This window comes from Pristiophorus japonicus, chromosome 21 (assembly GCF_044704955.1).
Source record: "Pristiophorus japonicus isolate sPriJap1 chromosome 21, sPriJap1.hap1, whole genome shotgun sequence".
Taxonomy (NCBI): Eukaryota; Metazoa; Chordata; class Chondrichthyes; family Pristiophoridae; genus Pristiophorus; species Pristiophorus japonicus.
Genome location: NC_091997.1, coordinates 82,443,368 through 82,457,960, shown reverse-complemented (window position 1 = coordinate 82,457,960; position 14,593 = coordinate 82,443,368). Strand labels below are relative to the sequence as shown.

General features: G+C 42.3%; 1 protein-coding gene across 3 annotated transcripts in view; it reads left to right on the top strand.

Moving 5' to 3' along the window:
* The window catches only part of sin3aa (SIN3 transcription regulator family member Aa), a 142,763-nt gene that overhangs the window by 125,193 nt on the left and 2,977 nt on the right, over positions 1-14,593 (top strand). For all 3 annotated transcript variants that reach the window (XM_070865133.1, XM_070865134.1, XM_070865132.1), the window contains 3 exons: positions 540-632; positions 6,316-6,410; positions 10,999-11,206. In XM_070865133.1, coding sequence (XP_070721234.1) covers positions 540-632; positions 6,316-6,410; positions 10,999-11,206 — 396 coding nt within the window. The remainder of the gene's footprint in view (positions 1-539; positions 633-6,315; positions 6,411-10,998; positions 11,207-14,593) is intronic.

The following is a 14,593-nucleotide window of genomic DNA, read 5'->3' as shown; positions in this document are numbered from 1 at the left end:
TTGGGAGGTCCTTGGTCGTGGATGCTTGGCAAGACTTGTCCGAATCAGGCTGTCTCTTGAGTTGTGACTAGGGGGAGATAAAGAGATGGTGGCAACGGCAGTCAGGTTTCTAAACATCAGCTGCAGAAGCCAAATTTTCACCCAGCTCAGAAGGTTAGGGTGCAGGAGGGTAGTTAAGTCAAGCAGATTTTGACATCCTAAGTTCACTGGCATCTCCCTCCCCCTCCCACAATTTATTTGGTCCCAATTCCATTTTTAGCCCATTTGAAATTCGCTTTTTCCCAACCATGTACTTTTAGCTTTGATTATTCGCTCTCTTCAGTTTCAATATATATTTTGGGAAAAAGGGTTTGAGAAAAATGCAAGATGTTTGGTAGGTAGGAATTAATTTGGGGAGGAAGGAAAGATGTTCTTGAAGTAAGATCTTTGTGTGGAGTTTTACCACAATGTGGGTTGATAGATGGACTTATAATATAACCGCAATGACAAATATTGGGTGTATTTTCAAGCCATTCATTATTTATTTTCTTTCTTCCCAGCTTACATTCATACACAGCCGAGAACAAGTGTCATTAACCATTGATCTGTTGGACACCGAAGAGGAAAACTCAGACGATCCTGTGGAAGCAGAGGTGCGCTTGACACAAAACTGAAGTTAAGATTGATGAATGATGAGGGGTACTCACAGACAAGAGAGTAAAGTACCTGGGGGTCCTGTCTGTGCGACAGGATAGTTTTATTTTGCCAGAAACATCTAGATTTGGAGAATCCGGAAGATCCATTTTAAGTTCCATGTATAAATAAAACTTTTTATTTCCAAAATTGTACATATAACAACAAAGGGAATACACAGATTTTCCTCCACATAATGTTGTTGTTCCGATATTGTGTTTCATTTTGGACTCTTGCCTTCATTACAGCTTGTGCCTGTGTCAATTTATTGAACCTCAAGCTCTAGTATTTCACTGCAACAACACATCCAGCCCATATCCCAGAAGAAGTGAATGAACACAGTCTTACTGTGAGCTGAGTTGCACAAAAACAGTGGCTTGCATGAGTGGAATTGGCTACCGTAGGGAATGGGGTATAAGCATCTTAACTGCTACTCTACTGTTACTTGGTAATGCACTTAATTTCCGCATCACATTTGTCCAGAAGTGGGCAAAGTCCTGTGTGGAAGCGCATACAATTTGTAGAATTTAATTAAGTAACAGGAATCACAGCGATACTGAAAAGTTAATTCTGTGGGTTCTTGTGATCTTGGAACTTTTCTTTATTTGAAACTATCCCTTTGCTCTCATTTTAGCACCTAGGGTCTGTAAACTTCACATAGTTAGCATAAATCCACTGTAACTTGTTGGCCACAAGGACAGAGCTATTCTTTGCCCCCATCATTAACTTCTACCAAATATTGTTAGAGTTAGAAAGATTGAAAGAACAAAAGACTTGCATTTATATAGCACCTTTTCGCATCTCCCAGAAATGTCTCAAAACACTTCATTCACATTGAATTTGAAATGCAGTGACTTCAGGTGCAGCAGTTGTTTACACACAGCAAGATGCCACGAACTGAATCTCCGGTCAACCTGTTCGTGGTGGTGTTGGTTGATGGGGGAACATTGGCCACTGGAAGAACACTCTTCTTTAAATACTGCTGACGGTTTTTTTTTAATGTTCATCTGAACCACTGGAACTGGCAGTTTAATTTAATATTATCAGAAATTTGGCACCTCTGGCAGTGCAGCATTCCTTCAGTGCTATGCTTGGGTTCAGATAGGATCAAGTCCTGGATTGTAACCAAACTCGGAGATGAGCATGCTGCTCGATGAATCAAGCTGACGTCCAATTTATCTTGGTTGGAAGTAATTATTGCTGAAGTTTTATCCACTTCATCTTTTCTTCCATTGAAAGGAAGTATGATTTGCACAGAGCACTCCTCAATTAGATGGACAGCACAAACAAGTCTTCATTGGTTTAGGCAGCTGTCTGTTTTCTTTGAAAGTAAAACATTGGAAAAACCCAATATATGGTAAGTTCTGAAATGTATTTCTCGTTACTCCCTCCCTTTTTAAAATTTGTTCTTGGGATGTGGGCGATACTAGCAAAGCTCCATTTATTGCCATTCCTAGTTGCCCAGGGCAGGTAGTAGTGGGCCTTCTTGAACCACTGCAGTCGTCGTGATGAAGGTGCTAGGTAGGATGGCCCAGCGATGACAAAGGAACATCAATATATGTCCAAGTCAGGATGATACATAACTTGGAGGAGAACCTTGCAGTGATGATTTTCCAACAACTTTGCTGCTTTTATTTTTGGTGATAGGGGAGGGAGGTGCTATCGAAGTAGCCTTGGTGAGTTGCTGCATTGCATCCTGAAGGTTATACATACTGCAATCACAGTGCACTGATTGTGGAGGGTGTCGATATTTGGTGGCACGAGAATTAAGCAGGTGGCACTCTTCTGGATGATGTCGTGCTTATTGAATGTTATGGCTGCACCCATCCAGCCTACTGATGAATATTCTATTGCATTCCTGATGAGTGTTGGAGAGATTTTGAGAGGTCAGAGTATCAAGCCTCTGCCACGCTTTAATAGCCATGGTGTTGATATGGCTGGTAGTTGTCGATGGTGGTGCTGTTGAAGATCATGGGGAGATGGCTGGGCTTTCTTTGGGTAGCATGACCTGATCAAGTATCATTACCTGATACTTGGGTAGCATGAATGATACCAGCCACTTGTCAGCTGAAGCCTGGCCGTCATGCAGATCCTGATTGCTATGGGCTGCTTCATTATCAGAGGAGTTGTAAGTAGAGCTAAATATTGTGAAATCACAAGCAAAAAGCTCCATTCCCAGCCTTATAATGGAAGGAACATCATTGATGAAGCAGCTGAAGATGGATGGACCAAGGACTCTTCTCTGAGAAACATCTGCATCCTCGGGCTGCAATGATTGGCTTCCTATAACCACAACCATCTTCCTTTTGTGTCAGGTATGACTCTAGCCACTGAACAGTTTTCTCTTTAACCATGCTCCCACCCACCCAATTAACCCAAGTTTTATTAGGGTACATTCGTGCCATACTTGGTCGAATGCGACTTTGATGTCGAGGGCGGCTGTTCTCACCTCTCCTCTGGTATTCAGATTTTATGCCCGTGTCTCGAACGAGGGTGTAATGAGGTCCGGGGCCAAATGCTTCTGGTAAACCAGGAGCAAAGGTCAGTGACAGGATATTGATGAGCAGGTGTTGCCTGATGGCACTATCGACGATTCCTTCCATCACTACTGATTGGCCGGAGGCTGATAGGGCAATAATTGGCCGGGTTAGATTTATCCTGTTTTTTTTGTGAATGGAATATACCTGGGAAATCTTCCACATTGTTGGATAGATACCTGTATTTTGGCTATACTGGAATAACTTGGCTTGGGGATCAGCTAGCTCTGGTGTGCAAGTCTTCAGCTGTACAGTCAAGATTTTGTCAGAGCCCATTGCCTAAGCTGGGTCCAGTGCACTCAAGATGCTTCTCAATGTCACAAAGAATGAACTGAATTGGCCACTGATATTGGGGACCTTGGGAGGAGGCCGTGTGGCATTGGTCGCTGTGCATAAAGACACTTGTAAAAACTTAAGCTTTTGCTTTTGCATTCACCTGCTTGCCTCTACAGTGGTTGAAGAGGGGCTGTTCATGGAGCCTCCTCCTCCTGTTTGTTGCCTGGCATTCCACCACCATTCGCGGCTGGATGTGGTTAGGCTATCGAGCTTTGCTGTGCTCCGTTGGTGTGGGCAACTTAGCTCTGTCTATAGCCTGCACTTTTGGTGTTCATCATGTAGGTAGTAGCTTCACGAAGTACCTCATTCCAATGTATGCTTGGTGCTGCTCCTGGCATGCCTTTTATGTTCTTTCCATTGAACCAGGGTTGGTCCTCTGGCTTGATGACCATCGAGATGAGGGATGTGCTGAGCTTTGAAGTCATAAATTGTGGTGGTGTGCAATTCTGCTACTGACGTTTGGGGTTTTCGATCTTTCCTTAGCATGGCGATAGTGCCACTCTACCCGATGTAAGATGTGCTCACCATGGAGATGCAACTTTATCCTCACAAGGACTGTGTGATGATTATTCCTACCAATGCTGTTACTTCCTCATATTGTTTCCCTTGCCACCTGATGCAGGCTGTGAGCCTGGCAGCTGTGTACTTCAGGACTCAGCCAGTTCAGTCAGTGGTGGTACTACCAAGCCACGCTTTGTGGTGAACATTGAAGCCTTTCCCCGCGCACCCCACCCCCCCCCAACCCCAGAATATATCCTGTGAACTTGCTTCTCTTAGAGCTTCCTCCAAATGATGTTCAAATCTGATTTGTTAGTTGAGAAGGACAATAGGTAGTGATCGGAACACAGAAGCAAAATACTGCGGATGCTGGAATCTGAAATACAATCCGAAAATGTTGGAAATCTCAACAGGTCAGGCAGCATCTGTGGAGAGAAACGGAGTTAACGTTTCAGGTCTGTGGCCCTTTATAGGTAGCAATCAGGCCATTTCCTTGACCTTATTGGAGACTTCATGGGGTCAAGAATTAATATTGAGAACTGGCAGGGCCACTTGATGAAATTACTGTGCCTGCTGGTGGGACACACGCAGGGATGATGATGGAGGAGTTTGCGATGCTGGCTGATAGATCTGTGAGTCGAACTGGTCCTCCCGAGGAGGACATTTGCAGGCTGGACTATACTGGGATTGTCCGAATACAGAGCTTGAATCATTGCCAGTGGCTCTGTCAAATGTTTTAACGTGTTTTTGAACGTTATAGCGATTGTTTACAACTGAGTGGGACTGGAGTCACATGTAGGCCAGACCTGGTAAGAGTGGCATGCTTCCAGTTGGATTTTACCACCATCCGGAAGCTGGTGCTGGGCCACAAATGACCAGCTTTATTCAGTTTGGTTTCACAACTTGCCATGGTGGGATTTGAACTCATGACCTCTCGCTGGTCCAGTGCCAGTCACCACTAGGCTACCATATCCTGGTCGCACAGGAGTCATGAATGGTAGTCAGAGCTCACTACTTGCATTTTGGGCTGATATATTCAGGGTTCCTCTAGAGGCTAGCTTTATGACAGCTACCTATACTATCTTTTTTCAAACTCTTGATTACGAGTGCTTTTTACAACATTGTTATTATTCAAAAAGTAGCCCAAGTCTGGATGCTAACTCCAACTCCCAGTAGCTGCACAAAGTGGATTTTGTCCGAGGTCTGGGAGCATGATGCCCATCCACTCTCTTGGCAGTAGAGGCCCGAGTCCAAGAAGACTGAAGAACAAGGATACATTGCAAATCTTTGGTGTAGTTAGAATAGATGTAGCTAAAATCATCCTCCATTTTTATTCATGCTCAACCTCAACATAGGAATCAGCTTCTGGCCAATCATTTGTCTATTATGGGATAGAGTTGTGTCTCATTCATTGTTTTATTGGGATTAGAAGTTCTACCCATGTGAAAGAAAAACCTCGAAACTGACTGGTTGGGTCAAACAGCTGTTTCTGTGTTGTACATTTTTGGCACGTTTTATAATCAGTTCTTTATTGTTACTGTTGTTTTATCATTTTAATTAAGCTTGGATGTGTCAAAATTAACTTATCCCTGACTTATCCATGCCATATTGCAGGTGTCAGCCTTTTAGGTGTTGGAGGTGTCGTCTTTCGGATGAGACATTAAACCGAGGCCCCGTCTGCCCTCACAGGTGGACGTAAAAGATCCCATGGCACTATTTCGAAGAAGAGCAGGGGAGTTATCCCCGGTGTCCTGGCCAATATTTATCCCTCAACCAACACTTTAAAAAAAAAACAGATTATCTGGTCATTTTCACATTGCTGTTTGTGGGACCTTGCTGTGGGCAAATTGGCTGCCGCGTTTCCTACATTACAACAGTGACTACACTTCAAAAGCACTTCATGGGCTGTAAAGCGCTTTGGGACGTCCTGAGGTCGTGAAAGGCGCTATATAAAGGCAAGTCTTTCAAGTCTTTATTTTCTTTTGTTGGTCTATAGATCTCACTGTTGAGCTTCTGCCTCAAAGTGAGGATGTGAATCAGCAGAGATGGGAGAAATCTCATGACACTAAGTGCAGTTTTATTTTTAAAAAAGTGACCCTAGGTGATTTTCTTTCTTCCTTCCCCCAACCCCCCACTCACATTGGAAGGAATTTATAATTGTATGTGGAGGTTGACTATTAACTAAAAAAAATAAATTGTACATATAGTAAATAATCTACCATCACCTATGTGGCTGATCATATTTAAATAACACTTGTCTGTTTTATTGCAGCGCTGGTCGGACTTTTTGGATCGTTATATGAATTCAGATTCTACCTCTCCTGAACTACGGGAACATCTAGCACAAAAACCTGTGTTCCTGCCAAGGTAAGGCTTTTCCAGTGACTAGACTATGAACCCTGCCGTAGCTAACGAACATTGAATCCGTGTAAATAATATTTGGATGATAGAGTCATAGAAACTTACAGGAAAGGCTTGGATTTATATAGCGCCTTTCACGATCACCGGACGTCTCAAAGCGCTTTACTGCCAATGTACTTTTGGAGTGTAGTCACTGTTATAATGTAGGAAACGCGGCAGCCAATTTGTGCACAGCAAGATCCCACAAACAGCAATGTGATAATGACCAGACAATCTATTTTTTTGTTATGTTGATTGAGGGATAAATATTGGCCTGGACACAAGGAAGTCATTTGTGCCTGTGCTGGCTTTTTGAAAGAGCAGTCATGCTTGGTCTCACATCCCCGTCTTTTGTCCGTAACCCTGTAAGTTCCTTATCCTCCAGTACCCGTCCAACTTCCTTTTAAAATTATTTATGGAATCAGCTTCCACCACCTTTTCAGGCACCTTCCCGACAACTCGAGTGAAAATATTTCTCTTCATCTCCTGTCTAGATCTACGTAAGAACATAAGAATTAGGGGCAGGAGTAGGCCCCTCGAGCCTGCTCTGCCATTCAATAAGATCATGGCTGATATTCGACCTCGACTTTTCCCACCCGATCTCCATATCCCTTGATTCCCCTAGAGTCGAAAAATCTTATCTATCTCAACCTTGAATAATCTCCTCTTTTGCCAGTGAGTTTAAATCTATGACCTTTGGTTATTGACCCATTCGTCAGAGGAAGTAGTTTTTCTCTAGCTACTCGCTATCAAAATCTCTCATCATCTTGAAAACTTCTATTGGGTTACCTCTGAACCTTTTGTGTTCCTTGCAGAACAATCCCAACTTTTCCAACCTCTCCTCATAACTGAAGTCCGCCATCCTTGGTAATATTGTGGTAAATCTCCTCTGTACCCTTTCTAAGGTCTTTAGATCTTTATAAAGAGATAGATAAAATTTCAGATTCCAGTAATCTCCCTGCAACTATCAGCAGGGACAGAGCGACTAAGTACTTGAACAAACTTGAGCCGATCAGAGAGAGATTCAACATGGAGTTGTGAGGGGTAGGTCATGTCTGACTAATATAGTTGAATTTTTGGAGGAGGTCTCTATTGAGGTGGACAGGGGAGAGAAAATGGATCTTGTCTATCTGGACTTCAGGAAGCCATTTGGTAAGCGATTATTAGCAGAATTGAGAGTGTGTGAAATTGAAGGTAACCTTAGGAGATGGATTGATAGTTGGTTGTTAGGTAGGTCACAGAGAGTAAAGATAAAGGGAATGTACTATGAATGGCAGAATGTGACTAGTTGTGTTCCTCAGGGATCTGTACTCGGGAGCTTCCGCTTTTCACCATACATATCAATGCCTTGGATGAAGGAATAGAGAGTTGTATATCCAAGTTTGTAGATGATACCAAGAAGGAACAGTAAGTGTGTAGATGGGAGCAGGAAGCTACAAAGGGACATACACATTAAATGAGTGCAAAACTGGCAAATGGAGTTCAATATGGGGAAGTGTGAGGTATTCCACTTTGGATCCAAGAAAGACAAATCTGAATATTTTCTTAACAGTGAGAGACTAGACACTGTGGTGGAGCAAAGGGATTTGGGTGTTCAGGTACACAAGTTACTAAAAGCCAATGCACAGGTACTGTAATGTATTTGCTTCAAGGGCTCTTTGCTTAAGAATTCATAGCAAAACATTGCCATTAAGAACTAGTTGGTTTATTAGCAAAAGTTTAACAATCACATTACCAGCTCATCCACCAGGCTCAACCACCTGCCTCATCATGGACCCCCCCAAACCCAACTGGCTGGGGTTTTATTGAATCTTGCGAACATCACGTGATTGGCTAAGCCACTCCCAATGCAACAGCTCTACAAACCTGTGAGCATACTCCCAGGTGCATATATCACAGGTACAAAAAGGCTAATGGAATGTTATCTCAAGGACCTGGTACACAAAGGAGAGAAAGTTATGCCTCACTTGGTCAGACCCCATTTGGAGCATTGCGTTCAATTGTGGTCACTGCACCTCAGGAAGGATCTATTGGCCTTGGACGGAATACAACGAGATTTACCAAAATGATACAGTGGCTTAAAGGATTAAATTATTAGGACAGGTAACCTAAACTTGGATAGTATTCCCTTGAGTTTAGAAGTTTGAGGTGTTTAAAAGGATTTGTTTCCAGATTGGCTATTTCCTCTGGTTGGGGCGGGTGGGGGGGAGGTCCAGAACAAGGCACACTCTTAAAATTAGAGCTAGGGCACCCAGGAATGAAATCGGGATCATTTTTTCACACAAGGGGCAGTGGAAATGTGGATGCTGGGTCAATTGAAATTTTCAATACTTTGATCGACAGGTAAGAGTATTGCAATAGGGAGCAAAGACAGGTAAATGGAATTGAGCTTTAGATCAGTCCTGATCTAACTGAATGGCGGAAAGGGTCAAGGGGCTCAAGGGGCTCAAGGGGCTCAAGGGGCTAAATGGCCTCCTGTTCCGAATGCTCAAATGAGTGAAAAGCAGATGAAAAGAGAACATAAAAAAAAATTTAAATCACAGAGAAAAGTGAGACAAAAGCTTGCATTGATTAAGTACAATGACAGTATCAGTGAGCACACTTTTCAAAATTTCACTTAGCAAATAATTCTGTACAAAAATCTTACCCCATAATAACCAGTCATTGTAGTCGGGAAATCCTTGAGAGGTGGCCAATTTATGCTTCCACCCACATTCACTGAACCATCGACCTGTCGATTCTGGATGCTGATCTGAAGGACCTGGCTCATTCGGTGAGAAGTGAAGTTGTCGAGACTCGTGAGGAGATTCAGAGTTCATCGCGAGGTGAGTGTTGATTTTATGAAGAGCGCTGCACTGTTGGAGGTGCCGTCTTTCAGATGAGACATTAAACCGAGACCCTGTCTGCCCTCTCAGCTGGACGTAAAAGATCCCATGTCATTATTCGAAGAAGAGCATGGGAGTTATCCTGGCCAATATTTATGTCTCAACCAAATATCACTAAAACAGATTATCAAGTCATTATCACATTACTGGTCGTGGGAGCTTGCTGTGTGGTAATTGATTACTAGGTTTTACTACATTACACTGACTACACTTCAAAATTTGCTGTAAAGCGCCTTGGGCTGTCCTGAGGTTGTGAAAGGGGCTATATAAATGCAAGTCTTTTTCGCAGACATCCTGACTGCTGTAAAGGGCTGAAGCTAAATTATTTTGCCAACTTGACCGAATGCATTGTGCATGAAATTGCACATAATGTCTAGTGAATTGATTTCTTTCGCTGAGCATGGCTAGAGTTGAAAGTTAACATGTCATTGGTACAGTAGAGATCAGGGAAAGGTTCCTGATGAGGTAGAGATTGGTAGGACAGAGTAAAGAAGAGCTTTATCCTATACCTAAGGTTGCAGCACTATAGCTGTGTGGTTTGCCATAATATGATGATAAGGATGAAATGGTACATGATCAAAATATAATGAGAGACAACAAGGATTGTTTCACTTTTTAATAATTTGAGGATTTTTTTGACTGAGTGGTCAGGTCGGGCACTCTCCCTGCTGGTACAACGTTCATGCTGCACTATTTCCGTTTACTTCTATTCGCATTTCTACAGCCTCGAGAGCTCAGACTTGTCGATCTTTGCACCCCATGAAGATTATAAATAAAACGTATAAATCTTAGGAACCTAAAATGTGTTCTTTTATTCCTTAATAGCTTGTCACTGGTACAATCTCTTGGACCATTTAATGTTGGTGATTTTATTGCTCGCACAGAATTTTTCAATTGTGCTACACACTGTTAAATGGTTGGATAATTTTGGCACAGTACAAATTTAATAGATTTTTTTGTGCGGTGTTTTTTATAAGCACAGATGGAACAAGAGTTAACACAATGTTAACTCAAAGTTAACCTGAATAGGAACTATTTGTAGGGCTATGGGGAAAGAGCAGGGGAGTGGGACTAATTGAATAGCTCTTTCAGAGAGCCAGCACAGGCATGATGGGCCGAATGGCCTTCCTCTGTGTGCTGTACGATTCTATGATCGTGTCAGCTTTGGAGCATTGTTGCAAAGTTTTACGAAAAGTAATTTGAGGAGACGGAGACAGCGGGAATCTTGTTGGGCCACCTGGAATTTACGTTCTGTGCTTGGTTTCAATATAGTCTGTACAAGCGGGCAATGGCTTTCTGTCTTGTTGACCTTCAAAGTAGGCGTTGATATTTGTTTCTGATATTAGGGGCTATTAAGCCCCATAAACATTATGATCAGCCTCAATTCAATACCTCAGCACGGTAGTTCAGTGCTTCCTCGTTTTGTAAGCATTGTTCAAGTCTCATTCCTCCCCTCCAAAAGGTGACATTCCCAAGCTCTCCAAGGACTGTTAAACTGAAAAATAATGATGATGAGGAGGGAGGGAGAGGGTTATTGAGGAGAGTGTGAGGGAAGGGATGGTTTGTACCTGATGTTTTGCAGATCTTGCATATTTCCTGTAGGTTTCTCCCCTCCCATGACAGTTTTTCACTCGTCCGAGTCACTGATCTGTATGTTCTGCTTTTTATAGGAATCTGCGTCGAATTCGCAAGTGCCAACGGGGTCGGGAGCAACAAGAAAAGGAAGGGAAGGAATGCAGCAATAAAAAGTCTATAGAGAATGCGGAGAATTATGATAAAGCGCAGTGCAATTTTAAACTCAACTCCTACAAGATGGTGTATGTCTTCAAATCAGAAGACTATATGTACAGGAGAACTGCGCTGCTAAGGGCTCGTCAGGTCAGTATATTCCTCACAAGTTCACAGAAGTTGCATCTGTTAAGGTTACTAAAAGCAAAATACTGCGGATGCTGCAAAAACTCAGCGGGTCAGGGAGCATCTGTGGAAAGAGAAATGTACCATCAATGCTCCAGGTTGCTGACCTTTCACCAGAACAGTACTGGCCTGAAACGTTTGCCCTACATTTCTCTCTCCGCAGATGTTGCCCGACCTGGTGTCAATTTCCAGCACTTTATCTGTTAAACTATTTGAAGCCTATTCTGTTGGACATGCTATCTATGAGCATCATTGGTTTGGTTCTGTTAAAAAAGGATTCTCGCCATCCAGTCCCCATTTTAAGAAAGTTATTTAAAAAGAATGACGTCACTTGTGAGTGTGATCTATGAAGAAGAATAGTTTTATGTTTAGTTCATTTATAGGCATTGAGACTAATTTCCTAGTCAGCCTCCAAAACAACCTCATTACATGCTCACAAGTATGCTTTAATAGTTTCTAATAGAAAAACTGCTTCATGGGTTCTTTGCTTAAGAATTCAAAGCAACACATTGCTATTAAGAACTAGTTGGTTTATTAGCAAAGGTTTAACAATCACACTACATATTACCAGTTCATCCACCAGACTCACAACTGATGCCTCATCGTGGATCCCCCGAACCCAACTGGCCGGGGTTTTATTGAGTCTTGTGAACATCACATGACTGGCTAAGCCACTCAATAGCTCTACAACTATTTTAAGTTGAAACCATAAATCAGGTGCCCCCTGATTAAAGGGAGGCACTGAAACCGACACATTAAACTAATTAAACTTTAGACAGTAAACTTAAATCAACTTAAAATTTGGTTGCCGGAGGTGATGATGCACTCCAGTCCCTCCGGTGCCCACCTCTCGACAACAGCTCTACAACTATTTTAGTTGCACCTGTAAATCAAATGCCCCCTTATTAAAGGGGTAAATTAGAGGGTAAACTTTAATACAAAATGCCCCCTGATTAAAGGGGGGGGGCATGAAAACCGACACATTAATCAAATTAATCTTTTGCCAGTAATTTAAATCAAATTAGAATTTTAGAATTTGGTTGCCGGGGGTGATGATGCACTCCAGTCCTTCCGCGCCCACCACTCGCGGAAGGCACAACAGCTCTACAATTATTTTGTTGTAATCTGTAAAACATAATTCGTTAACTCAAATGTTCCCTGATTGGGGGGGGGCGGGGGGCACTAAAACAGAAACTTTCAAACAAGTGCCCCCTGTTTTTTTTCTACTAGGCTGATTCCGGAGATGAGGTGGTTACCTTATGATGATAGATTGAGTAGACTGGGTCTTTACTCATTAGAGTTCAGAAGAATGAGGGGTGATCTTATAGAAACATTTAAAATAATGAAAGGGATAGACAAGATAGAGGCAGAGAGTTTGTTTCCACTGGTCGGGGAGACTAGAACTAGGGGGCACAGCCTCAAAATACGGAGGAGCCAATTTAAAACCGAGTTGAGAAGGAATTTCTTCTCCCAGAGGGTTGTGAATCTGTGGAATTCTCTGCCCAAGGAAGCAGATGAGGCCAGCTCATTGAATGTATTCAAATCACAGATAGATAGATTTTTAACCAATAAGGGAATTAAGGGTTATGGGGAGCGGGCGGGTAAGTGGAGCTGAGTCCACGGCCAGATCAGCCATGATCTTGTTGAATGGCGGAGCAGGCTCGAGGGGCTAGATGGCCTACTCCTGTTCCTAATTCTTATGTTGGGTTTTTTTGAGGGCACCAACACGTAAATTATACAAGTGCCCTCCTGCCCCCCAACCGGCACAATAAACAAATTAAATTTTGGACATCGACACAATTCAAATCAAAATTTGGTTGCCGGGGGTGATGATGCACTCCAGTCCCTCTGGCGCCCACCTTTCGCGAAAGACACAACTGCTCTACAAACCTGTGAGCATTCTCACAAGTGCATACATTACAACGCTGAAGGCTAAAATATTTTTAAGATAAGCCGTTTGGCTACTAACTGGGGTTAGGTATGACTTGTGATCAACTCTCATAGGACTGTACAAATGGAGCATTATGTGTACAGTGACTGGGAGCTAGAAATATAAACTAACTCCCTTAAAAAAACTATAAAGGCAGAGCTTATGAGTTGGTCATTTCTAAATGTAATCAAGCTGGTAGGACCTTCAAGGTAGTGGCATGGGCTTTTGCAGAGGTGATAGCTGTTTAATGTAAAGACATGGAACATAGAATCATAAACTAGGACTGCTCAGAAAGAGGCCATTCAGCTCATTCGAAGAACAATCCAATTAGGATAAATTCCATATTCAAAGCTTTACCCCGCAGTGATTAAATTTAGTCTCCTTTAGAATTTATTTGTCTTTCATTATTGCGTCCGAACACTATTGCTTGAGAAGCGCGTATTTGCGATGCTCTGGAGGAGTTTACAAGTTACTGACTGTTTCCTTGCAGTGGTTGGAATGTGTACTGCGAAAATTAACTCGCAAACAATCTCGTTTAAACTGAAGCAAAATACTGCGGATTCTGGAAATCCGAAATAAAAACAGAAAATACTGGAATTTCTCTTTCCCCAGATGAGTGTTTTCTAACATTTTCTGTCTTTATCTCAAGTTTAAACATTTCTACTTGCCTTGTCGCCCCTTCTTTCCCCATATTCTCGCTCTTCTTCCCCAATCTCGTCTTCCAAACCATACTGGTTCTTCTCACGGTGATGTGTAATAAGAGCAAATCAGCTGCTGCCTGCAACACTTAATGGATAATACTGTGGAAATTCATGCAATGTGTGCAGGGCTTCATTGTAAAGGTTGGGATCAAAGCCATTCTTATCCCCAATCCTTTCTCTTACTTCTGCTAATGTAACTTTACCTCTAATTTGTTTTTTTAACATAAACCCATTCCAACATTTAATTGTCAAGGACAGACTACACTTTAAGTGCTTCGGCATAGCTATTTATCTGGTGTCCAGCTCTCCATTTGAAGATGGTAGTCACATCAAAATAAATTGCAATTAATGCTGCGGAACGGGTTTGACGTATCCAGTTTTCTAAAGTCCCAAAGCTTAAATTCAATCAGAAATAATAGTTGCAGTAAAAATAAAACAGAGCTTCAGCGTCCTTCGGATTATTGGAATTACTTTTTAACTAAGTGTCACTGCCATCTAGCAGCAGAATGTCGATACTGCACCGAGCTTTAGTTCATTATACTGACAGGTCGTTAAAAATGTGTCCTTTCTGTGGGGTCTACTTGTAAAAAGAGCAAAGTCAGGAGTGAGAAGGGACCATTCAGCCCATCAAGCCTCCACAATCCCGAGCCTGTAGGTTTATTATATCATGGATTCTCTTTCTCCTTCCAATCCAATACCTATCAGTTAAACCCCTGTTCT